General features: G+C 45.4%; 5 protein-coding genes and 1 long non-coding RNA gene across 7 annotated transcripts in view; 5 read left to right on the top strand and 1 right to left on the bottom strand.

Annotated features, from left to right (window-relative positions):
* LOC111075331 (potassium voltage-gated channel protein Shaw) overlaps positions 1–24209 on the bottom strand; it is a 114018-nt gene that overhangs the window by 11398 nt on the left and 78411 nt on the right. Inside the window, exons 9-10 of the transcript XR_005967582.1 lie at positions 13771–13860; positions 2486–2627 (exon numbers count right to left, since the gene is read on the bottom strand). The gene's annotated coding sequence lies outside the window, so the exon portion shown is untranslated. The remainder of the gene's footprint in view (positions 1–2485; positions 2628–13770; positions 13861–24209) is intronic.
* Positions 3687–5945, top strand: LOC111075333. Of its 2 annotated transcripts, XM_022368538.2 has the most exons (6): positions 3687–3785; positions 3841–3989; positions 4045–4386; positions 4471–4992; positions 5051–5719; positions 5795–5945. In XM_022368538.2, exons 2-6 carry the CDS (start codon positions 3859–3861, stop codon positions 5895–5897), a joined length of 1767 nt encoding a protein of 588 aa, XP_022224230.2. In that variant the 5' UTR covers positions 3687–3785; positions 3841–3858; the 3' UTR covers positions 5898–5945. The 2 variants fall into 2 exon arrangements, with proteins under 2 accessions (XP_022224230.2, XP_041448351.1); XM_041592417.1 differs by lacking the exon at positions 3687–3785 and having other exon boundaries at positions 3810–3989.
* Positions 6754–8206, top strand: LOC111075345 (cyclin-dependent kinases regulatory subunit). The gene is made up of 2 exons (XM_022368554.2): positions 6754–7154; positions 7235–8206. The coding sequence occupies exons 1-2, from the start codon at positions 7099–7101 to the stop codon at positions 7404–7406; spliced, it is 228 nt and encodes a 75-aa protein (XP_022224246.1). The 5' UTR covers positions 6754–7098; the 3' UTR covers positions 7407–8206.
* Positions 8297–9395, top strand: LOC111075346. Its single transcript, XR_002607920.2, has 4 exons — positions 8297–8356; positions 8422–8449; positions 8513–8686; positions 9019–9395. It is a non-coding gene; the product is annotated as an uncharacterized LOC111075346 (long non-coding RNA).
* LOC111075335 (excitatory amino acid transporter 1) lies at positions 10391–18423 on the top strand. The gene is made up of 11 exons (XM_022368540.2): positions 10391–10694; positions 15283–15586; positions 15658–15753; positions 15826–15993; positions 16072–16114; positions 16840–16882; positions 16942–17125; positions 17189–17319; positions 17389–17818; positions 17883–17979; positions 18047–18423. The coding sequence occupies exons 2-11, from the start codon at positions 15402–15404 to the stop codon at positions 18107–18109; spliced, it is 1440 nt and encodes a 479-aa protein (XP_022224232.1). The 5' UTR covers positions 10391–10694; positions 15283–15401; the 3' UTR covers positions 18110–18423.
* On the top strand, positions 20687–22808 carry LOC111075332. The gene has a single exon (XM_022368537.2). It carries the CDS (start codon positions 20809–20811, stop codon positions 22624–22626), a length of 1818 nt encoding a protein of 605 aa, XP_022224229.2. The 5' UTR covers positions 20687–20808; the 3' UTR covers positions 22627–22808.

Consider the following 24209-nt stretch of genomic DNA (forward strand, 5'->3'; position numbering starts at 1 on the left):
TTGACACTGAGATACAGATACACAAATACAGATATACAGATAGAAAGCGGAGAGCAGAGAGCGGAGAGCGGAGATAGAGCGATCAGGGTTAAGGCAAAAGGGACGGCAAAAGTTACTTGAGTGCATTTCCTGCTGCAAAATGTTGCATTTCCTTTCCTTCACTGCCAAGAGGACATCGCTTCGGCCCCGGACACACAGCACACAGCAAAGTTTTCGCTTGGGGTGAGATAAACTTATTTTGGGTGATTAAGTGGACCAATTTGTGTGCAGCTTTTGATGTAGAGCGAGAGAGAGGGAGCTCCAAAAGCCAATAAGCAGAAAGCGAAACGTTGTGTAGTGTGTAGGAGGAGTGTGGGAGGAAGGAGCAGGACTCTTCAACTGAAGCACACATGCAAATGCAATTATTTTCCACGCTGCTTAATGCTTTAATTGCATTTTCCTAACAATCCTCTTGAATGTGAGGAGGTTGCAAAACCCCTCATATTTTCATTATTATTACTTTTTTCCCCCGAGCACTGACAATGAAAAAGGGTCAAAATATGCGCCACACACACACACACACACACACACAACACAACACCACACACATGGTCTCATAAACAAGAATACCAGGAGCCAACAGCTAAAAGCCAGTAGCTGCAACGGGCGGCTGGTATACGTATGAGGATTTGTTGGTCCCGGATCTGAGTCCAGTTTTGCAGCTGCACCATGGCGTATACGTAATTTGCATTACAATGAACTGTGACTGCAGCCAGGCAGGCAGCCAGGCAGGCAGGCAGGCAGGCGTCCCATCCCGTCGCAGTAGTGCCTCCCCCCCATTCATTGCTGCTGCTTCTGGTGCTGCTGCTGCTACTGCTGCAAGGTGTATAATTTTGATAGCAATTTCACAAAGGCCAGGGAACTGTTAAGAGGGTGTGTATGTGCCCCTTCAATGGGCTGGGATGTGGGGGCCAGACACTGATGGTTTGGTGAACGTTGCATTTCAATTGAAATAACAATAATTGTTTGCAGCAGCCACTACCAGTGCCACTGCCAGACCCCTTTCCTCCTGTTTTGTTACTCTTGCTTTTGTTTTGTTTTGTGGCATGGCAATTCTTGCTCTTCTGGCTTTCCTCTTCCTCTCAACAGACTTCCTCAGTGCCTCGCTGCATCAGGGGAAATGCTAAAAGCGGATGTTGGGTGTCAGTGACAACCACACTCCCCCACCTCCCTTTTCACGCCCCCTGGAAAACTATCTAACCTCTTGTGAATGTGTGCGGGAAAACACTTGGATAAACAGCAATGTTTATAAGCAATTAAACAGAAATAATATTTAAGTTGTGTCATCGATTTAATAGGTCCTTTAATGCAGCCAAATTTTGACTTTAAACTGTCCCAATAATATTGAAAATATATCTTGTATATTTATATAGTTTTGAAATAAACATATTCGGTGGAGACTCTTTTTCCGCAGCAGTTTCCTCGCCTGGTAAATCACTTCTAAATAGTTTATTCAAACTTGCTCCTCCTCTCTCGTGGCTTTTTTTCTCTGGCTGGGAAAACTGTTTTCCCCACTTAACGCTCCAAGTGATTTTCAATTATGAAGCGCGACAGCTAAAGGGAGGATGGGGCAAAGATGATTTCTCCGCCCACACTTTTGCAATGCCATTCACCTTGGAAAATCGCAGCTGAGTGTAAACGTAAAAAATGTCTTGCATAAAAAGTTTTTAATTGCCATATGCTCTTAGCCGAAAAGCACGAGCAGAGGTGGGAGACTGTTGTAATTAGTTGGGCATACTTCAGGCTGCAAATTAAGCCATAATTATGCACAGCATGCGACACTCTAACGAACTCCCGGGACCCCCAAGAGGTCCCCGAAAAAGAAAAGAAAAGGAAAGAAAAAAAAACGTACCAACTAAACGGTTGACTGAGCCATCAAGTGGTCCTACACTTCCCCTGCCCCCCTAGGGCACAACCATCTCAAAGTCTAACCACAACAATTGGCCAACAAGTTGTCGTTGGCCAACAACTCTTGCAACAAAAAACAAAAGGGGAAAAAAGGGGAAAGAATTTACGAAAATATTTTCTTTCAGCGGAAATGTTGCACTACACGGAACGTGTGGCAGTGCAACACAACGCTTTGAGTGAAATGGAACAGTGGGATAAAGTGGAGCACACTCAAAGCAAAAAACCCCACAGAGCCCATCCTAACACTGCTCTAAGGATCTAAGCTCTAAGGGGGTGGGCGGACAGCGTCACCGACAATTGCAGATGCTTTGTATTCTGCTCATAGACCGTTTTCCACCATTGTTATGCCAGATTGTCAGAGAGTCAGGGAAGGGAAGGGTAGGTAGAGGGTATGGGAATGCTGACCGGGGGAGGGCTATGACTGATAAGCGGGGCAGCGACGCTGTCAAAGGTTGTGATTGATGCACACAGGTTGTAGTCTGTCAGTACAGTGGGCTTGTTTTTGATAAATAATGATACAGAAATTGAGGTCACTTACCAGCAAATTCTTCAATATTTTTGATTGCAATTACTCCCAATTGAATATTTATTTATTCACTTAAATGAAGCTCTCGCAGGATTTCCGAACTCCTTGATCGTTCCACTGTACGTTTCGTTCCTTTCCATTTTAAATACACTATCTGAAAAAGAATAAAATAATTAATAAAGTGTGTCCAAATTCCTTAACCACTTTTCTTTACTTCGATCTCCTTTTTAGTAATTTTCAATAAATTCCCTTTTTTATTTCACTCTTTTGCACGCATTCCACTGTATGTAACTAACTGTTCATTCTAATTGTTGATGCTGCTCACCTTTTTCTCTCTCTCTCTCTCTCTATTCTATCCTCTACGATTGTCAGCGAACGAACTGTAAATGATGTTTTCACAATGAATGCAGCCACAAAATCGCACTCCCAACTCTCACACATTTACATACATATGTGGGTGGCGGCGCAGGCTGGAGGTTTGCATCTGTTAATGTCTTTTCATGCTCGTTTATTTGTTGCTCTCGCACTTTTAATTATTTTAACAACACTTGAGATCCTTGCAGCGTGTCCGATCCTGCCCCGACTCTCAGAAATAAACCGTAATATACTTAACCCACTTAACCCCCCTTTATTTGAACAGGCGAACAACTTGCGCTAAGCTGCGGAAAATAGTGCTGTTTGTAAATGTTACTTGCAGATGCATCACTTTCGCTTTACTTACAATAAAATATAAACATGATATCTATCACCTCAAATGCGTTAAAAATGTTTAAGCTTTCATAATATTCGTGCGTAAATCGAAATATCCACTGGTCGACAATGGGTTAATGCGTTCTCTGTACAAGATCGGAGATCATATTTCGCGATTTTGATATTCGGTGCAATACGACTAGCTAGCTAAGACCCTCACAACTGAAAACATAATTTTATCCAACTAATGAAGCAATTCTCTAAAGAAATGGGCTAACTCGAAGACTCACTTTTATCGGATTGTTTATAAAATAAGGTTTTGCAATACAAGGGCATTACAAAATAGAAGCATAAAACGCACGTGTGCATGATATGAGCATCTATCGGTATAGTGTATCGATATGTACGATCGATGTGTTGCGATGGTTGGGTGCGATTTGTTGCCGCGCTCCCAGAAAAAGTTGTTTATTTCACAAGAACTTAAACTTTTTGGATAAAAAATGCAACGAAAGTTCCCTACGGAAGCCCAACCGCCGCCATTTATGAATATTGATGTTGCACGCATTGCCCAAGGCGATTAAATGGCATTTTCTGGCCAGGTCAATGATGCCAGGAGGCAAACGTTGTATATTTATTTCAACCCCAAGCTAGATAAATACAGTGTGTATATTTTGTAGTGAAACAACAGCTGGGAGATGTCGAAGCCGCCATGCACGGGAGTCATCAAACCCGTGCCCATCTACCAGAAGCTTATGATCGAGAACCTGACCATCGTTCGGCCCCCAATCCTGAAGATTTACTACTGGGAAAGCTTCGACATATTAGGGTAAGAAGAGCCACTGCACCACTGGCGCAGTACTGATTCCCTGTTCTCCCCCCAGTTGGAACAAGAAACTAAAGTCGAATCGCCAGGAGCATGAGCACACAATCGTCCTACCCATACGCCACATCAAGAGTCCACCACAGAAGATTGTCTTCTGGCTGCGCAATCTCTCCTCGAAGCCGGTGACGCTGACGTTGAAGCGCATACAGAACTGCTGCTGCCGGCCGGTGCTGACGCGCGTGGGCTTCAATCAGTTCCGGCAGCTCTTCCACTGCAAACATCGCAAATTGTTGCACATGCACCAGGAGGTGCTGACCATCAAGCCCGACGAAGTGGTGGCCCTCTCAGTGACGGCCTACTTTCAGATATACGGCATGCATTTGCTCACCTACGAAGTGCAGTGAGTCTTCCAATTGGGTGTGCAAAAGCAAATCCTCCTAAGCCTAACCCTAACCCTAACCCCTAAACATTGTCAATCCTCTAGCACCGATGACAATCGCAAATTCATGTGGCACTTTAAGCTGGAAATCTCCGAACTGGACCCCGAAAAGTGTCTGCTGACCAAGGAGCTGCTGCCGGTGAATATCAAGAACTACTACCACATCACACAGCCCATTTGGGTGCAGAACTTCACCAATCAGCACCTCAACTTCTCGTTCTCCACGCGAGACCGCGGCCTGAAGCTGCTCAACACGAATCTCACGGTGCCCCGGCAGAGTGTGTGGCCCCTGCTGGTCGACTACCGGCCCATGGACTATGAGAACGAGGTGGAAGTGATGCTGGGGTATGAGACTGCCAAGGCCTGGTACAAGATCAAGGGGCGCGGCGTGCTAGCCGACGAGGAGGAGGAGACGGATATGCCGCTTAAGGATCGCGAATGTGCCGACTTTCTCTACGTTATTTATCCCAATCGGGTGACCTTCGACGTCTGCATGAAGGAGGATCGCACGCAGCTGGTGAATGTCCACAATCACGGGCAGAAGTGCGTCGAATTTCGATGGCAAAAGTGAGCATAAAGCCAGCCCAGAGGGTCATCTAATCATTGTGCCAATCCTCTGCCGCAGCTACATCATCAGTGACTTCTTTTCGGTGGCCTTCTCGCCGTCCTTGTTCCGCCTCAAGGGTCACCACTCCAAGCTGGTGGAGGTGAAGGTCACGGCCTACGATCGCCTGGTCAACTTTCGCCGCATTCCCATCGTCCTGGAGGTGCACCGCATCCTCGATCAGGCCACGCTGATAGCCAAGCGAGAGCTGGAGGAGATCGAGTCCATAGACGATCCCAAATGGAAGGAGGATAGCTACATAATGCATTCCTATCTGCATCTCAACATCCGCTCGACTCTCAAGACCCCCCAGGAGACGGATGACGACGAGGCGGGCGACACCGCAGCCGAACGCTCGCCCTGCGGCGGTAGGGGAATTGACACCACGGCCGAGGCAGGTGGCGACAACCCTGTCACCGAGGAGCAGCGCAAGGAGACGGAGCGACGGGAGCTGGTCAAGCGGCTGGCCGCCAAGCAGAAGCTCACGCCCAACGAGATCATCGAGCTGACAATGGCCATCGACCATCGCAACACCATCTTCGAGAAGCTCTTCTGGAAGTATCTCTGCAAGTCGAACTTCATGCGCATCTTCCCGGACCGCAAGCGCCACAAGCACACCAAAACCTACGAGGAGGTGGTGTCCATCAAAACGGATTCTCCGCCAGAGATTGGCGTCGAGGGTGATCGCAAGTAGGACCCTGCCCAACCCCATCCCTCCAGTCTCACTCTCTACTCACACCCTTCTCTCTCTCTGTTCCCTTGCAGCACCATTATGGAGATTCTATCGCGCCTCATGCAGGAATCCATCAATGATTTGGCCAAGAACTGGGTCTTCATTCCCTCGCAGTACTACGAGCGCAATATTTAAGTGTTTTCGTTTGCTCTATAAATGCATTGCATAAGCATTTCCTCCACTCCTGTTCCTGTTTGCATTCTGGCGGGCGTTCTCAGCATTTCATTTCGGTTGTCCACACCCACGAAATTTATGTAAGATTTCGCACGCGCGCGGAAAGTCTCGAGTTCCTGTGGCCTTTGCCCCCGCCCCGCTGTCTGGGGCAATTTATGTGTCTGCCAGGCTTTTAAGACTTCTCCATGCAGATGGGGCGTGGCGGGGGCGATGGTCAAACATTCAGACAGGAGTATTTATGTTTTTGTGTGCTCTGTTGGCTTTCAGCTCTGTGGGAACCACACGGAGTGGTCAAATTAAGTTTTAATTTGTGCTATTTCGGCTCTTAGCAAGTGTCTAAGATGGTTTTTTATGGCGTATGAGTTATAGAAGATGGGAGGAGTACTAGAGTAGTAACTTGTGTTCTTTTTCAGTCATTAAACTCTGGAAAAAACGTTTTATTCGGGTTGTTAAGATAACATTTCAAATATCGCGCGCACAGAAACGCCATCTATTGAACAACCGAGGAAGCGCTGCTTAGTGCAGACGCCCTCTAGCGCATTAAAACTAAACTACTATTAAAATAAGAGATAAATACACGAAAACATGTGCATCTGTTGTGCGTTTTAATAAATATTGGCGTTAAAAACGTGATAATGATAAATAAAAACGATTTATAGTAATTCAATTTTATATTTTAACCGCCTAAATCCACCACTAGCGGCTTGTTAAGTGAACCCTTAGATGGTAGTGTTGTTAGACACCTCACAAAAGTTATCGCACCAAAATATTGATACATTGATATTTTTCAGTCAAGCAATATCGATAGAGTGGATATCAATTTATCATCCCTAATGACGAGCGCGTCTCTTTTTTCTGATTTAAAATAATTGAAAAACGTAAATTTCGCTCTGTCAGCCAAATAAAATTGTGATAAAAATATTCAAATACATTCCAAATAAGCGGAAAAACGCAGAAAACATACAACGAAATAGTTACAGAGAAGCGAAAGAGCAACGATCGAGAGGAAGGCCGCTTTCACCCCGGAACTCGGAAGAAGACGCCGAAAAATTCGCACATCGCATCCCTTGCTTGCAGGCATTGCCGCCGCATTCCAGAACACACATCACATCCAATTCAAGGTCAAGTGCGCGTCTCAGCAGGAATACGACACAATAGAAAAATGAGCAAAGATATTTATTATTCGGATAAATATTACGATGAGAAATTCGAGTATAGGTGAGTGCGAAATATCCCCACCCCCCCCCCTCCGCCGAAATCAACTGTAAATGTATAAATATACTCATATCCGCGCTCAGACATGTGGTCTTGCCCAAGGAGCTCGTCAAACTGGTGCCCAAGACCCATCTGATGACGGAGACCGAATGGCGATCGATTGGTGTGCAGCAGTCGCGCGGATGGATCCACTATATGATCCACAAGCCAGAGCCCCATATTCTGCTCTTTCGACGGCCCAAAATGGAGGATTAAATACAGGAGGAGAAAAACACACACACACACACTTACCAGCACACACAGTTGGTAGCGCCTTGACAGGGGAAGGAGGCAACTCACACACACAGACGCACACACACATACACGACGTCCGGCAGCTGCTGCTTGGTGGTGGATGTGGAACCAACTGTTGCCGATGGTCTCCTGGCAGCGCTACCATACACTACACTACACTACACTCTCTCGTATAATTCTTTTAACAAATATTTATACTCCTCTGTAGCCCCTACCTGCGCGTACTCCTAGCCCATAGAATACGTACACCTAAGTGGCCATATTTTCATCACGTTTTATACCTTTGTAGCATATAGAGGACAGGGATAGTGGAGCACCAGCTATACCTCTATTTATACTTCCTTTGTTCAACGCGTTCGGTAGTCCAGGAAGTTCTTTTCACCCACAATGTTAACCCATAGATGATATGTACACCTAAGTGGCCATATTTTGTATCACCTCTTTGCCATTGGGCAAGTCTGTTGCCTTCAATTTTAAATCACTTAATGGGCGCGAGGAATAGTGAAACATTGGATATAGGTTCCCACATTCCTCTCTCCCTCTCTCTCTCTGTGCACATTCGTATGCATTATATTGCCATTAATTGTGTTGCCATTTTGCAGTACCGTCGGATACGAAAAAACCACAACGCTCGCTCACATTTAATCTTAAAAGAAAATCTGATTTGTGATCTTGAAATTTTTTATCAATAATAATAATACATATATATGTTTACACATAATACTTATAAACTTGTAATAAATATGTTTAATGTATGGAGAAACTTGAGGCGTTGATTGCTTAAAGTTTTTCGAAATCGATCAAATCTAAATTGTTGTTCTTCAAAGTGTGTGGGCAAAACTAACTAATAAGGAAGGAACTCTTACAAATTGGAGCTTAAGATGGCGTTTCTACTGCGCTTTGAGCTGGGAGTAAGTATTTCCCTTTGTTTGATTCGTGTGTGAACCATAATTGTTAACTATAATCCTACTTGCAGTGGAGAGACACCCAGAATGATGGATTTTGTAGGCGCTTTAATCATGTTTCCCTCTGTTTAAATGCAACTAAACATTTTTTATAATTTTCAGATTGGATCGACAGTCTTCTATCAGCAATCTATAATTATACCCCCAATCGATTGGCGCTGACAGCAGTTCCATGGTATTCAGCAAGATTCATCAGAGTTCATACCAAAAACGAGGCAAAGAAGCCAGCTAGACGGGCAGATAATAGATTTTAGATACTCGTAGACAATAAGAAAGGTAAGCAAGAGTCTAAATTGTATGTAGCCCTAGCCACTAACTCCAAAGGCAAAAGCTTCATCCATTTAATGCCAGCATTCTTAAACTATCCTTAAGCCCCCCTCCAAAGCCTCATCCTCATTATGTCGCAGCATTTGCTGAATTAACTTTGTCCACAAATACACTCGAGCACATAATTATATGCTTATTTATGTGCCGCCACATAAGTGTGTGAGCATATACATATTTATGTAGATGTATGTATTTATGTATAAATATTTGCAATTTTCAATCTCAACACACACACACACCTACTCACACTCACTCACTCATGATCGTGCATTGTTTTCCAGTGTCAAAAATGAAGATCGACAGTTCCGGTCCCAATGTGTGGTTGTGCCACAGTCACACAGTCACAGGCCACACCACATTCCACCTCTCCACATGAGAAAGATCGGACACCCGTCCGAAATGGGTCGTGGCTACGGCAAGGGTGGAGTGGAGGTGTAGGTGGAGGTGGAGGGACGAGCAACGGCTGGCTAATGGTTACGTTTTTGTATCGCTTTCCGAGCCACTTACCCGCTTAGTTGGGCCCATCCTCATCCTCTGGCATCGACACCCAGGCGGCGGCGGCATAGCCACAGCACAACACATTATACATTATACACCCAGCAGCATTTCCCAGCAGCATGGAACTACCGACGCAGAACTGGCCCCCAAGGCAAATCGAATTGAAGCAGATCAAAAGGCAGCTGCAGCTGCTGTTGCTGTTGCTGATTTGGTTTATTATTACCATCATTGCGGCTTGGCCGTACACTGTACACTGTACAGCGAATACGAATATGAAACCGGAAATGTCCAACTAACATTCTTTGCCAGCCCCATCCATGCCCACTTTCTTGTCTCCCTTTCGATTCTTTTGTACTTCTAGCAGCAGCAGCAGCAGCAGCAGCAGCAGAGTCTCAATCAAGTTCAAGTAGTCCGAGGTAATGGCCATTGTTCGGGTGGATTTTTGGGGTGGTTGTTGCCTCACACCGTCATCGGAGTGAGTGGTGATGGTGATCTTTGACATCACAATTTGGTAATCATCATTCCAGTCCGGGGGGGATTGAGTAATGGACAAACTTGACCTACTTATTGGGTGAGTTCTACTTCAGTTGGTTGTCGTCTGTAAACCAGATCTTGAACGCAACTTGCATTCATTTCAGAGATTCACCCCACCTCCCCTTTTTTGTGGCATTAGCAACAATGCGACGCTGATCAATGCAATCCCGGACAAGGCAGCTTCTAATGAGCCCAAAGAGGAGGAGCTGCCTGCAAGGCACAGACACTGAACTACATTCGAAGGAGGATGCCATGCGGCTGATAATGAATTCCTTTGATTGCGCTCGCATGGGGCCAAAGGAAAGCGAAACCCAGGATTCGGATACTGAGAACAAGGCGTGACAAATGACGCGAGACAACGCTGCGTATGCGTTACGTGAGATGCGATGGGAGCGCTGCCTCAGCCTCTGCCTCAGCCTCAGCCTCAGCTTTTGATGAATGAAAGTCAACCCTCTCCCCGTCACCCACACACACAAACACACTTATACTCTATACAGATTTATATATATTGCTGATGAGAGTCGCGACGCTGACGGCGCTGCTGCGGCTGGTGCTTCTGCTGCTGCTGCACAATTTGCGCGGTCGTTGGCTATATTTCGAATTTGATTTCGATTTAGTTTTTAGTACTGTTTTATAATCTGACGAGTCAAGTCGTGTGCTGCCTCTCCACGCTCTCTGTCGCTACGCTACGTGTCCGCCAGCCACAGCCACAGCCAGAGCCAGAGCAGATCGGTGTTTGTGTCCGGTGCTGTGAGACCCCTGTGTGTGGGATCTGTTGCATGATCAGATCAGATCAGTCGCTAAAGCGCCGCGTGCTCGACAACGCGTCCTCTAGAGAGCCCCAGCCAGCCACCAGATCGCTGTGTGGTCTTCCCCTTCCATGAAAAAGGGTTCATAATAATTATCACTGTGTATGCTTTTGATTGTAAGTGCTCCGGCGACCAAACGAAAACTATTCTAAACTAAATCTCAGACAAGAAACAATCAAAAATGACAAATGACAATGCTGGAACAATGTTATCCTTCGACTCAAGGATGCTGCTGTGCTGCTGTGGTTCCCCCTGCCCCCATAAGACATTTACCACATTAAGTTACAGTTAATTTGTGTTGTTAATCCTTTGCAGGACTTTAATTTTTGTACGAATATTTGCCGTAGTTCCATTTGTCTCCCATGAAACACTCATGGCAAGTGGGTAAGTTTTCTTTTTTGCCGGCTCAATGTCTCAGCTGTTTGGCTACCCTGTACACAAAACAAGAGCGTATATATTGGGCTGATATAAACTGCAATTAGTTCTTAATTATGTATTAATATATACATAAGTTAAATGCTTGCTGCTTCCCAGCAGTAGGTTTAATTCCATTTAGTATGTATGGCTCTAGTCCCTTCCCAACCCACTGCCATCTTCCGCCTCTTCTTGAGACACAAGAAGCGTGAATAATTTCCGATTACCGATGCCTGATAACGTGTCGAGCGGCCAACTAACCTTGGTAGGGCCACCCTCCCAGCAAAGACGCGGGGGCTTGGCAACCACTGCCGTCTATATATATATACTATATATGAATATGTTTCGTTTTTTTTTTTCTTATTTTATTGCCATTATTTTTAGCACACAATGCAGTTTTCTTTTTGGCTTTAGTGCACAAAAATAGTTTCGCTTTCGCTCTTCCAAGATTTTTACCCATTAACTGAGAGGTGCACACAAAATATATATATACTATATACGATATTACACACAGAAATCTATGTTATTCGCGCGCGCGCCGCATTTATGAACGTCCCTCGCGTTCATTTCAAACATTTTCGTCAATTTCTCATCCAAATAAAATTAAATTATATGACGAAGTGCGTGTAAATTCAATTAGGGCAGAATAAACCATTAAAGTCGGGCTCAGATCGGATCAGTCCAGTCCAGATGCCGAACTCATATTTGTGATTATATTTCGGCGGAATTTTTGCCGTGTGTTTGTCGCGTTTTTTAATTCTTTCGCTTTTTTTTTTCGCGGAACTCGCATGATCTTGATTGGGTTTAGAAGTTTAGCATGGACAAAATGGAAATGCCGGTCTGCTTTCTTGTCAGTCTGTCTGTCTGTCCAGCGATAATCGTAGTCAGACAGACACACCGTCTATAGATTGCGGCGACAAAGGCCGTCGGACCGAGAACAGAGAATCGAGAATCGAGATTATAGCGTCATATATATATATATACTCGTATGCCTATGTGCTGTCTAATCGTCTGAACCCCAACTCTGAAACATACAAAAACTCGTACGAAATGTAAACTCATTGAAATTGATTTTTGCATCGACTTCTACACTTTTCTATTGAATTTTTTTTTTTGCCTAATTAATTATAATTAAGCAATATATTTAACGTTAGGTACTGGTTATTATTTCTTCGTATTTTGTTGCTAATTAAATATTTAGTTGAGAAATGGTAAAGTCCCAGGGGAAAAATATTTAAATATGACAGCTAGGATGAAAGTCTATCAAGGTTCTATTAAGTTTTCTATGCAAACAGTTTGAGAATATCTCTCGATTCAGTTAACGAAATTTGTTAAAACCAGATAAATCTGGAAAAAATCTATGCAAAAACTTTGCTGCACTCCCTCCCCCCACTACTATGTATTTTAGTTTGATTTTTTGTTCAGTTTAAACTGGTTCTCTGTACGCCTTACACATAGTAAATATTATAATATATTTCACTCAAAGACAAATGGGTGGGTCACAGCCTTCCTCTCCACACTCAAAATGGCACACTCACACAGCCCCTTGCAAGTGCAACTAAATTTGCATTGACAATGAATACGCGACTCGAACATGGCTACCCCCAGAGTTTTGCATTGCATTAATTAGTTGGCGGTGTAAAAGTATTTTATGTAAGTCTGGAATTAATTAGTATTCATCTGCGGATATTTTATTTGTGTTTAACAATCGACAACAATAATAAACTTGTTCGTGTAAACTGCTGGCCGATCTGATCTGTCCGGTCTGCCAATCAAAAAGATGCGGCAAGGAATCAACGCCCCATCAACGCCCACACATAGGAAATGTTTTTGAATGGAAATCTAGAAGCTAGCTGTTTGATTCTGGGTATTCTTGGTATTCTGGGTATTTCGGGTATAGGTCAGGCCAGCTTCATTCAATTAGAGGGTTTTAGTAGGTTTTAGGGGCTTGCTAATGAAGCCAACAAGTTCAAGTTGAAATCTCCCAGCGATCACGTTGGGTGCGAGTGTCAAATGGGTATTACATTTCATGATTCCCAATTCCCAATTCCCATTTCCATACCATTAATAATTGAGCAACTTCCGTTGAGTGTTAACCATACTTTTTGTCAATGAACTTCAATTATATTCACTTGCAATGGCCAGTCATAATATCCGCTGTAAATGCAATTTAATTTCAAAGACAACTGCGACACATTCTAGGCAAATATTAACGCCGAATGCAAATGCTGTCTGTGAATGTAGTATAGGAATTCATTTGCCTGACTCACGGTCAAGTTCGAAATAGAAAGACAACTAAATATGAATAAATATGAAAAAAAAATCTACACGGCACGGGGAATGAGCGAGTCTGAGCAGACGGGCAGTCGGGCAGTCAGTCACTTGGTCAAAGGCAACTTTTGTAAATAAATCAACTTCATTGTGCAATGCTAACTGCATTCAAAGTACACGCCCTCTCCTCTCTTTATCAATCAGGTTCAGTTCTTATCTCTCATTAAACTTGGCCCATGAATTAAATTAATTAAACTAACGAGAGATAAAAAGTTGTTAGTTTCAGTAGCCCAGACATGCCTCACTGCCCACACCCCCCACTCTTTGCACTCCAAAACACTCTGAATGTAATTGTGCCCGACCAAAAGATACCATATCAATGGAACTGTGGAGGGTAACCTGGGCCTGGGCACATGCCAATCGGGCCGGCCACCAGTCCCCCCCGCTGGCTGTTGTGTTCCGATCTATTCTGTAGCTACATCAATCAGGTGAACCGCAACTACTTACCCCGGTAGGAGAGACATATCAAAAAGGTTGGGCAGCATCCAGAGAATTGTGAGCTGAACAGGTGACATTGTGGTCGATCTGGCAGATACTCTTATCACCTAAAAAAAGAGAGGGAAAGAGAGGATCGATTAGTGATTACTGCAAGGTAGAAAAGAAAGACTTAAAGTAAAATAAATGGAGAGACTTAAACATGATCGAATCATTGTGAATATTATTGTCGCTCTCCCTTTGGAATATTTCAGTAATGAGATCACTGATCTAGCCGATTCCCTGGCTGATTGTAGATCAACCGATCCATCGGTTCATCCCAAGTTAGAGAATTTGCATTCTACCCTCAACTAAAGCATTTGCATCGTACAACATCTATGCTGCTCCCCGCCACTTGTTCAGGCAGTCAAGCGTGAAGCTTTTCCATTTCACATTCATACGAGAGCCCCAGCGCAGAGTGTTTTCAGAGCTCTGATGTGATCGCTCTCTATCTGCTATCTGTGATGTTGTCTCCTCCACAATTGTAATGCAATTGGCTAAACAATGCCAAAGTGTGAACAATTTCTCGATTAATCTGAATGTCCGCGTCAAGTCGTCTCACGGCCCAATTGAGGAGGATGGATCTCAATGGGACTGCCACTAGGCGGGAGGGTGCCTGCTATTTGGGTCAGTTTTCAAAGACACATGATCGGCGGGATGGGATGGGATGGGATTCCGGAGCAGACTGGATTCGCTATCAGCTTGTATTGATCACCGCCATTCAGGCTGCAGTGTCTGTGCCCTTGCACTCCAGTGTGCAGCGGGCGGGGCGGGGCCGAGCGGGAATTACTTTTCATTAGCTGATCGTTTATGTAAATTTATTTGTTTGCCACGTTTCCCGATGAACTTGTTCTCCTCTCCGCGCCGCTATTAATTGAGCTGCATTTTCTCAGTGTTTTTTTTTTCCTTTGTTTTTCCGCTGCTTTTCGCACATTTGTTGAGAATAGCAAACAAAAACAAAAAGGTGTCGCAGCTTAATGAATGCTAAAAAGCAAGTGAGAAATTGTTAATATTTTTTAGGGTTGGCTCGAGCAAAGCCCTACCAGGGCACAGCATCCTTCCTTCCGTCCTACCTTCCGTTTGGCTCTCTCGAAAAATGTTTTGTAATAAATTTCCAAAAACATAAACAAGAACTATTTGAATGTTGAACAACATCCGTCCGGCTTTGTGTCAAAAGTAACGCCATTAGGAGGGCGGAGATTAGGGGTGGGAGGAGGGCTTTGCATAAATCACAAAAGCCCAGCTGCCACGCTCATTTTGGGGGTTGTAATTTTGCGCTGTGCCGCAAGCTCTCAGTCGTGGATCGCCGTTTGACCCGCGAGCAGTAACCACATCTGTCAACGAACGTGTTTTGTGTGGAATTTTCAATGAGAAAATAAATAGAATTAGGTACAGAGACCACAAACATTGTTCCAACTACAGAAGAAAGTTAGTTTCCCATATAATTTTAATCTGTTTTAACTGAACTTCATATTGTCTTTGCAGCACCCTTTTTGGCAACTAATCGGAGCTCAGAAAACTCCCTTTAACTAGGCTTAGGCAGCTAGACAGCTATACCCAAAAGGGGAACCCCCTTTAAGCCCTGAGCGCAGCATACATCGACAATGACGCGACCCAAGCAAAATGAGAGCAAATTCAAGGCATTCATGCGGGAGAATGTCCTCACCATGGCCACCGTCATCGGTGTCTTTGCGGGAGGCCTGATCGGTTTCATCATCAAGAACAGCACCGGGGAATGGACAAAGCGTGAGATTATGTACATATCATTTCCGGGCGAGATCTTTTTGCGGTAAGTACTCCGACTCTTTGCATAAAAGAATCTTCACTTGATTGAAATATTTGCAACTCTTTTTCTTGCAGCATGCTGAAGTGCCTGATTGTGCCGCTGTTGGTGTCGTCGATAACCAGCGCCATTGGCGGACTGGACTTGAGCATGTCCAGTAAGATAGCAACCAGGTGAGTCTCACGGCGCATGCGCAAGCTCGAGGAGAACCCTCCCTAATCCCACTTTTTTGCCCGCCCTTTCAGAGCCATCACATATTACTTTGTGACCACCATATCGGCTGTGGTTTTGGGCATTTGTCTGGTCACCACACTGCGCCCCGGACAGGGTGCCAAGATTGTGGAAACCCAAACGGAGAGCATCGATAAGGCATCCAAGGTGCTGACCCCAGACACGCTAATGGATCTGGTGCGGTATGTCTACACGAGATCGATCCAACGATAATCGCGCGCCAAATTCTGATTCATTTTCTCTCTGTGTCTTTATAATAGAAACATGTTCACGGACAACATCATCCAGTCCACCATGTTCCAGGTAAGCTTTAGACTCTCCTGCAACGAGAGAGATGAGGAGAGGATCGAGCATACGCACTGTTCCACACACACAGAAATCCGTAGCAGCAATCGCCGCAATTATTCAATTCTTTGCGGTTTGGCGAGTTTGATTGAAACAAACCGCACGACACGACACGACACGACCCGACATAATCAAAAGCGACATGATATAGGGCTAGGGATACCACAATTTCAATTACAATCCCCAAAGTAGGGGCAGACTTTCGCACATGTCTCTCTCCCATTCTCTCGCTTAAATTTCAATTATCGCATACACAGACAAAGAGACGGAGACGTGGACAGAGGCGCAGGGGTTTTTTTTTTGTGGCTCCCCCAGACACAAATTGAATCAAAGTACTTGCCTCGGGACGGGACTGTCGCTGATATGTATGGACATTGTACCTCCAGCATTTGTATGATAATACGTATCGGTGTATCTGTATCTGTGCCAGTATCTGCATCTGTATCTGTGGGCAACCAAATGAATATTCATGCGCCACAATTAGATTATTGTCGGAGTCAATGAAGGGGGATACGATAATCAACAGGCAGCACTTTCGCCACTGCATGGCTCAAAAGTGCCACAAAAAATGGAAAATTATGGCAAAGTTTCCAAGGAAGTTTCCCGTTTCCTGGAGCAATCTATGCACCATACTTAACCGCCTAATAATGCCTTAATAATCCCTTAAATCTCTTCCCTTTTAGTATCGCACTGAGATCTTTGAGAACACCAGCATTAGCCCTGCACGTAAGCGGTTCTCGTTCATCAAATAATCCTCCACTAATTCCGCAATTTGTGCCCCCTAGAACCCATGGAAGCCTGGCAATTCAAGTCCTCCCAACGCGAGGGCTCCAATGTGCTGGGTCTGGTCATGTTCAGTGTAATTCTGGGCACCACCATCGGCCGAATGCGTGAGAAGGGTCAACTGCTGCAGGACTTCTTCACCACATTGAGCGAGGCAATGATGACAATCACCTCGTGGGTTATCTGGTGAGTGGTGGATAGCCTTTATCCTTTATCCTTGCATATAGCTGTAATGTAATTCGTTTGCAGGATTTCGCCATTGGGTGTGGCCTTCCTGATAGCCGCCAAGATCATCGAAATGGAGTCCATAGCAGCGACTATACAATCCCTGGGCTGGTATTTCATAACAGTTATGATTGGTCTCTTTTTGCACGGATTCGGTGAGTCTTTCCCCCTCTGCCAGCAGCCAATTTGCATCTCAAATAACATTTCCTCTGGCTCTGCTTCAGGTACCATTGCTGTGATCTTTTTCTTGGGCACACGACGCCTGCCGTATCGCTATATTGCAAAGCTGAGTCAGGTGCTGGCCACTGCCTTTGGCACTGGCTCCAGTTCGGCCACCATGCCGCTGACCATCAAGTGTCTGGACAACATGGGCATCGATCCGCGTGTCACACGATTCGTCATACCCGTGGGCGCCACCATCAACATGGACGGCACTGCCCTCTATGAGGCTGTGGCCGCTCTCTTCATTGCCCAGTACCGCGAGATGAGCTACTCCTTTGGCACCATTGTGGCGGTGAGCATAACGGCAACGGCTGCCTCGATTGGAGCCGCTGGCATACCGCAGGCGGGCCTCGTCACCATGGTCATGGTGCTGGACACCGTGGGCCTGGAGCCCAAGGATGTGTCCCTCATTATAGCTGTCGATTGGTTGCTGTGAGTATCCTCCCAAAGCAAGTTCCCCTCTGTAGCTATCTTTAGCCATTTGTTTTGCTTGCAGGGATCGCTTCCGCACTACCATCAATGTGATGTGCGATGCCCTGGGCACTATTTTGGTTAATCATCTGTCGAAGAACGATCTGGCCAGCGTGGATAGGGTAAGAACTATGGCTATAGGTATTCCCCATCCCCCTATTCCTAATTAATATATTTTCTGTCCCCCAGCTGAATGCCGAACCCCATGAGCTCCTCGAGCTGGGCGCCAATGGCCATGAGATGAAGGAATGAAGGCAGTCTTCGCTTGGCGCCTATAATCGCAAGCGATGAGTGGACATGTCCCGGCTGTGGGCCCGATTCCACATCCTTCCCCGCCAGGATAGCGACAGCGATGACTACGACGATGAGGAGTTTTAAGGTTCATCGCTGCGGCGTTTATCCGTGGGTGGGGGGCGACTCGGACTCGGACTCCATCAGTTTGTTTGCGATTAAATTATGGGCGACCAAGACGCATCTAATTTCCAAGATTGATCCATTTGCAGCAGCCACCTCCGCGCCGAGCAGAGGTCTGCCAGAGTACAAGTACTAAACAAAACAAAACAAAAAGAAACAGCAACGAATTTAAGCCAGCTACTAATTCGTGAATTAGTTTGTTTTTCCCCCCGCAGAACAAGCAGAACAGAATTAAGAATACAGAAAGATAAAGGTACATTTATCTATCGTCTAAATTAGCAATACTTTCAAGGTGTACATAATTTTTAAATATAATTAATAATTATATTAAATTGAGTTCAAATTTGCATAACATTCTCCTACCCTTCCCCACATATATATGATTAGTATTAAATGAAAATGAGAATGAAAGGAGAAACCAAAATTAGTTCTATTCGAATTTCAAATTCCAATTGAAAACTCCAAGCAAATGCATTTTGTTAGGTCGCAAAAACTGTATGTTGGATCAAATGAGATTCGTATTTTAGTAATTATTAAAGGCTAATTAATATTCTATCAAGTTTTCTGCCATAGCAAACAACAAAATCCAAAAAGACAAACAATTAATATATATATATCTAGCAGCTAGAAGTCGTCTAACCAATAAACAATTAAAAAATACAAATAAAATCGAATCGGAATACAATCATAAATCAGAATTTCAAATGCCGTTAAAAGTTCGTGTTCATAGTTTGAGCTTTGTACATACTTAATAGATTAAGTATACATACTCGTACATACATTACATAAAAGCGAATGACATTTAATATAATATTTAATGCGTGCGAAACAAACAAATCAAATGAATTCTTGAATGACAATAATAGAGTGCTGCAGTCAGCCAGGACAGACAGTCAATTTATACGCCTAACGAATTATTTATTACAATATTATTAAACTAAATTTAAATTAGGTCACAACATTGCAACAAAAATATAAAAAACACAAAAACAAAAAACAAATAGAAACCCAAAAAAAACAAAACCAAAAAAACAAAATTTAAATCATCTAAAATGTTTGTAGTTCTGTGTAGTCTAAATATATGTTTACTAATAAAACTTTATGAATATTAAACGAACTGTCATGAGTCTGTCTTGGGTTTACATGGGAAATTAAAGCTAAAATCGCATAGGAAGAGGGTTTGAAATTTTTATAAAATGTCGGATATATTCTAAAATATTTTATGGCTTTATGGTGCACTAAAATTTGTCTTTGGTTTACATCGGAAATTCAATCTAAAATCGCATAGGAAGGTGCTTTGAAACTATCATAAAATATGGGATATATTCCAACATATTTTATGGTTTTATTGTACACTAGAATTTAATATAATTCTTTATAGTTCTCCGATTTATTTGCAGAGACAGGCAATGTTGTTTTTGTAATTTTTATATGTACAGCAGACCAAGATTATATTAGTTTCATAGCAGCCAGCTTCAATAAGCTTTCATTGAAGTTTTCTGGCTTCCTTAAGCTTCCACATAGATGCCGCTTGTCATGCTTTTAAACTGAACTAAAAGATGGCGCTCAGAGAGCTATTTAGGGAAATTTAACTTTCAATTTTGTTTAATAAAAATTTTAGTAAATTAAAAGACCTTTAAGAGTAAAAAATTGTAAAAAAAAAGGAGCCAAGAATTATTTTAAATGAAAAATCTGACCCCATATACTGGCAGCTTCCATATCTGTATTTATGTACATTCAAAAAAGTGCTCAAATTATTCACGAAAAATAATTGAGTACTTTAACAAAATCAGAATCAAAATGCCAGACAATTCAGTTAAGTTTTTTGTTATTCCTTTTGTTGTTGTCCCCCCTTTAAAGCTGACACTCCCTTTGATCTGTCCCAGGGCTTGGTCACATCTGTGTCCACCTCCGCTCCCCAGGACATACAATATTTCTCCATAAAAGCAAAAAAAAAACGGACGAAAAACAGCTATAACATTGGGCGCCCTCGAAAGGAGGGGGGGACCCGGGACACACACACACACACACAGAGCAGTGGAGTGGCGTTGGTAGAAGGGTGAAATCTTTACGTTTGGGCAGGGAAATGCAGTCACAGGTCATCAAAATAAAATAACAACAGAACTCGATGACTTTTCAACTTTTCCATTTGTCAGTTTTGCCAGCTTGTTTTCCCCCCTCTTTGCATGGGGAACAAAGTTTAAATTTATTGTCTGATTTCGGTCCCGCTTCCCGCACGGGACAACATCTAAGCTGGAGGGCACCCCTCCCCCCCTCCAGCTATATGGAAATCACCGCCGAAGGCCATCGAAAGTTTCCATGAGACGCCTTCGGGCAAAAGGCTTTGTTGTCACTTGTCTAGGCCGCCTGAGAATGAGCACGGAAAACAAAAGCCAATGGATTTTAACTTCATTCTCAGACTGGTTCAGACTGTTCATCGACAACAAATTTTATTGTTAATTTTTATTAAGTAAGATCAAAAATTCTAAGTATTTTATCCCCCCACCCCCACCGGGAATAAGGAGAGCCAGAGAACCATGAACAATCCCAGGCCGACGGTTCTGGAGCAGCTGCGGCAGCTGAACAACGCCGAGCTCTTCCTGCTGTGTCAGGACTACGGGATAATGGTGGGTCGCATCACGTTCACCAACCGGCGGCAGGTGGAGCGCATGCTGACGGTGGCAGTGATCGGGGACCGGGCCAGGGCCCGAGTACGCGACCAGATCGCCAGGGAGCGCGACGAGGAGTACTCGCGGAATCGCTTTGCACGCTCCCAGGGACCCAGAGCGGTGCAGCCGCCGCGTCTGATTCCTCCGCGTAAGTCGCGCGGTCAGCAGAGGAGCGAGAGAACCGCCTCCACCATGACAACGCCCTCCGTTCACCTGCTAAGCAGCGACCGCCCCTACTGGCCCTCTGCCATGCCGCCATCCATGCGCCGCGTCCGCGGCCCGCCACTGTGGCCGCTGAGGTTTCAGCAGCGGCAGGGAGCATCGATTTTGGAGCGAGCTTTGTACTCCATCAGACATGCCAACCTGTTCGGCTTTCGGGTGCCCCCAGCGCTGTGGCGCTACGCCACCAGGGGACTCGGCTACAGGCCACGCCCCTCCGTACGTTTTCAGGGCGGCCAGGGCAGGGAAACGATCGACCTGAGCCAAGAGCAGGAGGAGGAGCAGGAGCAGGAGGAAGAGAATCAATATCATTTAGAGGATGAGAATCTGTACTCGGAAGAGACCCTAGATCAGTACGAAGAACGGCAGGAAGAAAGGTATGAAGAAAGGTATGCAGAAGGGCAGGAAGAATGGCAGGAAGAACGGCAGGAAGAACGGCAGGAAGAATGGCAGGAGGAATGGCAGGAAGAATGGCAGGAAGAATGGCAGGAAGAGCGGCAGGAAGAATGGCAGGAAGAAGTGCAGGAATATCAGTATGAAGCTGAGGATCAGGATCACGATCAGGTGCAGTCTGAAGATCAGTATGCGCAGATTGAGCAGAACGAGCAGCAATATCAAGCGTATGGGAATGAGAATGAGAATCAGAATGAGGACGTGGATGGCATGGCATACCCTGGGGAGCCATCGAACTACGGCGCCACCCGCTACTACAGCCACGAGCATCACGAAGCCGTCTCTGTGGCTGAGCAGTCGGAGGATCAGCGACAGCTGGAATGGCAACTGAATTCCACCTACGGCGAGGTTCGTTCCCAAGCGCCCTTCACCTCGCCGCATCCGTACGATTTTCAGGAGCTGGCTCAGCTGAATCTCCTGGATCGTCTGGATCGGCTGGATCGTCTGGATCGCATCGATCACCTGGCGCAGACTCCGCTGCGAACTGTACCACAAGTTGAGGCCGAAAGCGAAAGCGATTCCTCGGAATATCTCTCCTTCAGCAGCTCGGAGGCATCCTTTCACGATGCCAGCGATCAGCTGGTGACGACCCTGGTCCGTGCACAGCCCGTGAAGAAGCGCTTCGAATGGTTCGGCTGGATGAAGCTCGCACCACGGGCCACGGGCCAGAACGAGCGCATCGCCAAGCGGGACCAGACACGCGAACACAATCTCGAGCACGAGCGCGAGCTCTTCACCATCAACTATCTGAGCGAGCTCGACGTGAAGGCGGTGCCGGAGAAGCCCCTGCTGCAGCTGATGAGTCTCCACGAGCTGCGGCACAGCAGCGCAGAGGATTTAAACTCCATCGGCAGCTGTGGCGATCTGCAGCCGAGCATCTTCCGTCGCACCTTCGAGCTGCTGTTCTGCGATCGCCAGGGCCTTGTGGACGCCAAGAAGGTCAGCTGCAGCCTCTGCTGCTGCTGCTGCTGCGCGACGGTGGCTGTCTATGTAACCTTCAAGCTGATGCGCTAGCTGCCATCTTTGGGGCTGGTCCGGGAGTTCAACCCAGTTCCTTTGGCTTTGGCTTTGGCTTTTTATTGGGCCTATAAATTGCATTTTAAAGTGTTTCCTCTTTCCGCTTTAATCCTTCAGTCAATTAAGCTAATTAATCATTTCGGTTGAAAGACTTAATACAGTCCCGTCTGTGCAGCTTTATTTTCAGGGCAGATTGAGGGGTCCAAGGCCATGCATTACTCATACGCCACGTGTTGACGTTGTCTGCCAGCCGAAATTTGCATTTTCCACTCGGAACGGAAATGAAACTATAATTATATTTCAGCCAGAGCCTGTCAGCGAGTCAGCCTGTCAGCCTGCCAGAGCCTCAATCTTCAGTCAAGTCAACTCGAAGCTCGAGTGCCTTCGCAGCCCATTCCAACTGGGATTGAATAAAAATGAGCCCCTTAAAGACCTGTTCTCGCTGCCGTTGACTTTCCGCTGTGGCTGTGTGCTGTGTGCTGTGTCCTGAGTCCTGAGTCCTCGAGGTGGAGGCAAATCTCATTGCTGTTGCACTGATGCGCAAACTTAATGACTTTCGGCAATTTGCCCAGCATCCCAGCCCAGCATGGGCCCCATCCATGCACTCGCTGCAGCTTCCGCTTGGCTCTCGGACACGGACACTGCGGGGTTGGGGGGCGCGCCCATTTGCCGTCAAGGTGTAGCCATAAATCTTCTTAAATGTCGTAGAATCAACACTGCAGGCCACTTGCAACTGGGCCGATCTCAGCGCCCATCCAACAGCTATAACTAATTTACACAGCTAAAAGCAGCGGCTCCCCCTGCCACTGCCACTGCTCGAGCTAGACAGCCTGGACAAGTCCTGCCTTCCGGGCACGTGATGAGGCTAAGCCGTAAGATGCACTTGGAGAAATGGCCGCTAAAGCTCCTTTAAGCTGCGCTTTGAGCGCGGGGCTGCTGCTGGTAATTGATTCTCCGTCAATTTATCCATAAATCAGTCAAATTAATTGGGGGAATTGGGGCTTGAGTGTAAGTAAAACTGGGACTCTAACTGCGACTTAAACATTGCCTAAGGGGAAAGCTTGCTCTCACAAGTTCCGCCATATTTTCAGAGCCAACAAAGCAACACACAAAATCTAATCAAATGCAATTGGCGTGTCGAAAATTCAGAGAGCGTAGCGCAGAGACATAAATAAAACTTTGGTCATAAAACCGTGGCGGGGGGAGAGACATAAAAGGCGCATAACAAATTTAAATGGCATAAACAATTGGCAACAAAGTAAACTCAGCGCTCCTTTCCCTGACCGCCCTGCCACGGTGTTTGACTCTGCCAGAGCAAATGCAGACGCCGACTCACAGATAAACACGTATAAAGTCTGCAATCATAAAACGGCAACGTCCTAAAGTCGATTAGGCTTCGGTTGTCCCGCACAAATTGAGACATTGGTGGGGCGGGCGGCCGTAAAGCCAAAAACTTTCAGTTTGTCTTTTATGCCAATTCAATTTACCGTCAAATCGGTGTTGGCTGCAGCAGCCACTGTCCGGGCAACAGGGGCAGCAACGGAGCCGCAACCAATGCCAGGGACAGCAGTCGAAATAAA

This window comes from Drosophila obscura, unplaced genomic scaffold, assembly GCF_018151105.1.
Source record: "Drosophila obscura isolate BZ-5 IFL unplaced genomic scaffold, ASM1815110v1 contig_179, whole genome shotgun sequence".
Lineage (NCBI taxonomy): Eukaryota > Metazoa > Arthropoda > Insecta > Diptera > Drosophilidae > Drosophila > Drosophila obscura.

Bases quoted from the DNA above. Each gene is read 5' to 3' on its own strand.
- LOC111075333 (XM_022368538.2), top strand. From the start codon at position 3,859: ATGTCGAAGCCGCCATGCACGGGAGTCATCAAACCCGTGCCCATCTAC. The intron at 3,990-4,044 runs GTAAGAAGAGCC...TTCTCCCCCCAG, and splicing joins GAAAGCTTCGACATATTAGG to TTGGAACAAGAAACTAAAGT. The intron at 5,720-5,794 runs GTAGGACCCTGC...GTTCCCTTGCAG, and splicing joins GGCGTCGAGGGTGATCGCAA to CACCATTATGGAGATTCTAT.
- LOC111075345 (XM_022368554.2), top strand. From the start codon at position 7,099: ATGAGCAAAGATATTTATTATTCGGATAAATATTACGATGAGAAATTC. The intron at 7,155-7,234 runs GTGAGTGCGAAA...ATCCGCGCTCAG, and splicing joins GATGAGAAATTCGAGTATAG to ACATGTGGTCTTGCCCAAGG.
- LOC111075335 (XM_022368540.2), top strand. From the start codon at position 15,402: ATGACGCGACCCAAGCAAAATGAGAGCAAATTCAAGGCATTCATGCGG. The intron at 15,587-15,657 runs GTAAGTACTCCG...TTTTTCTTGCAG, and splicing joins CCGGGCGAGATCTTTTTGCG to CATGCTGAAGTGCCTGATTG. The intron at 15,994-16,071 runs GTATGTCTACAC...TCTTTATAATAG, and splicing joins ACGCTAATGGATCTGGTGCG to AAACATGTTCACGGACAACA.
- LOC111075332 (XM_022368537.2), top strand. From the start codon at position 20,809: ATGAACAATCCCAGGCCGACGGTTCTGGAGCAGCTGCGGCAGCTGAAC.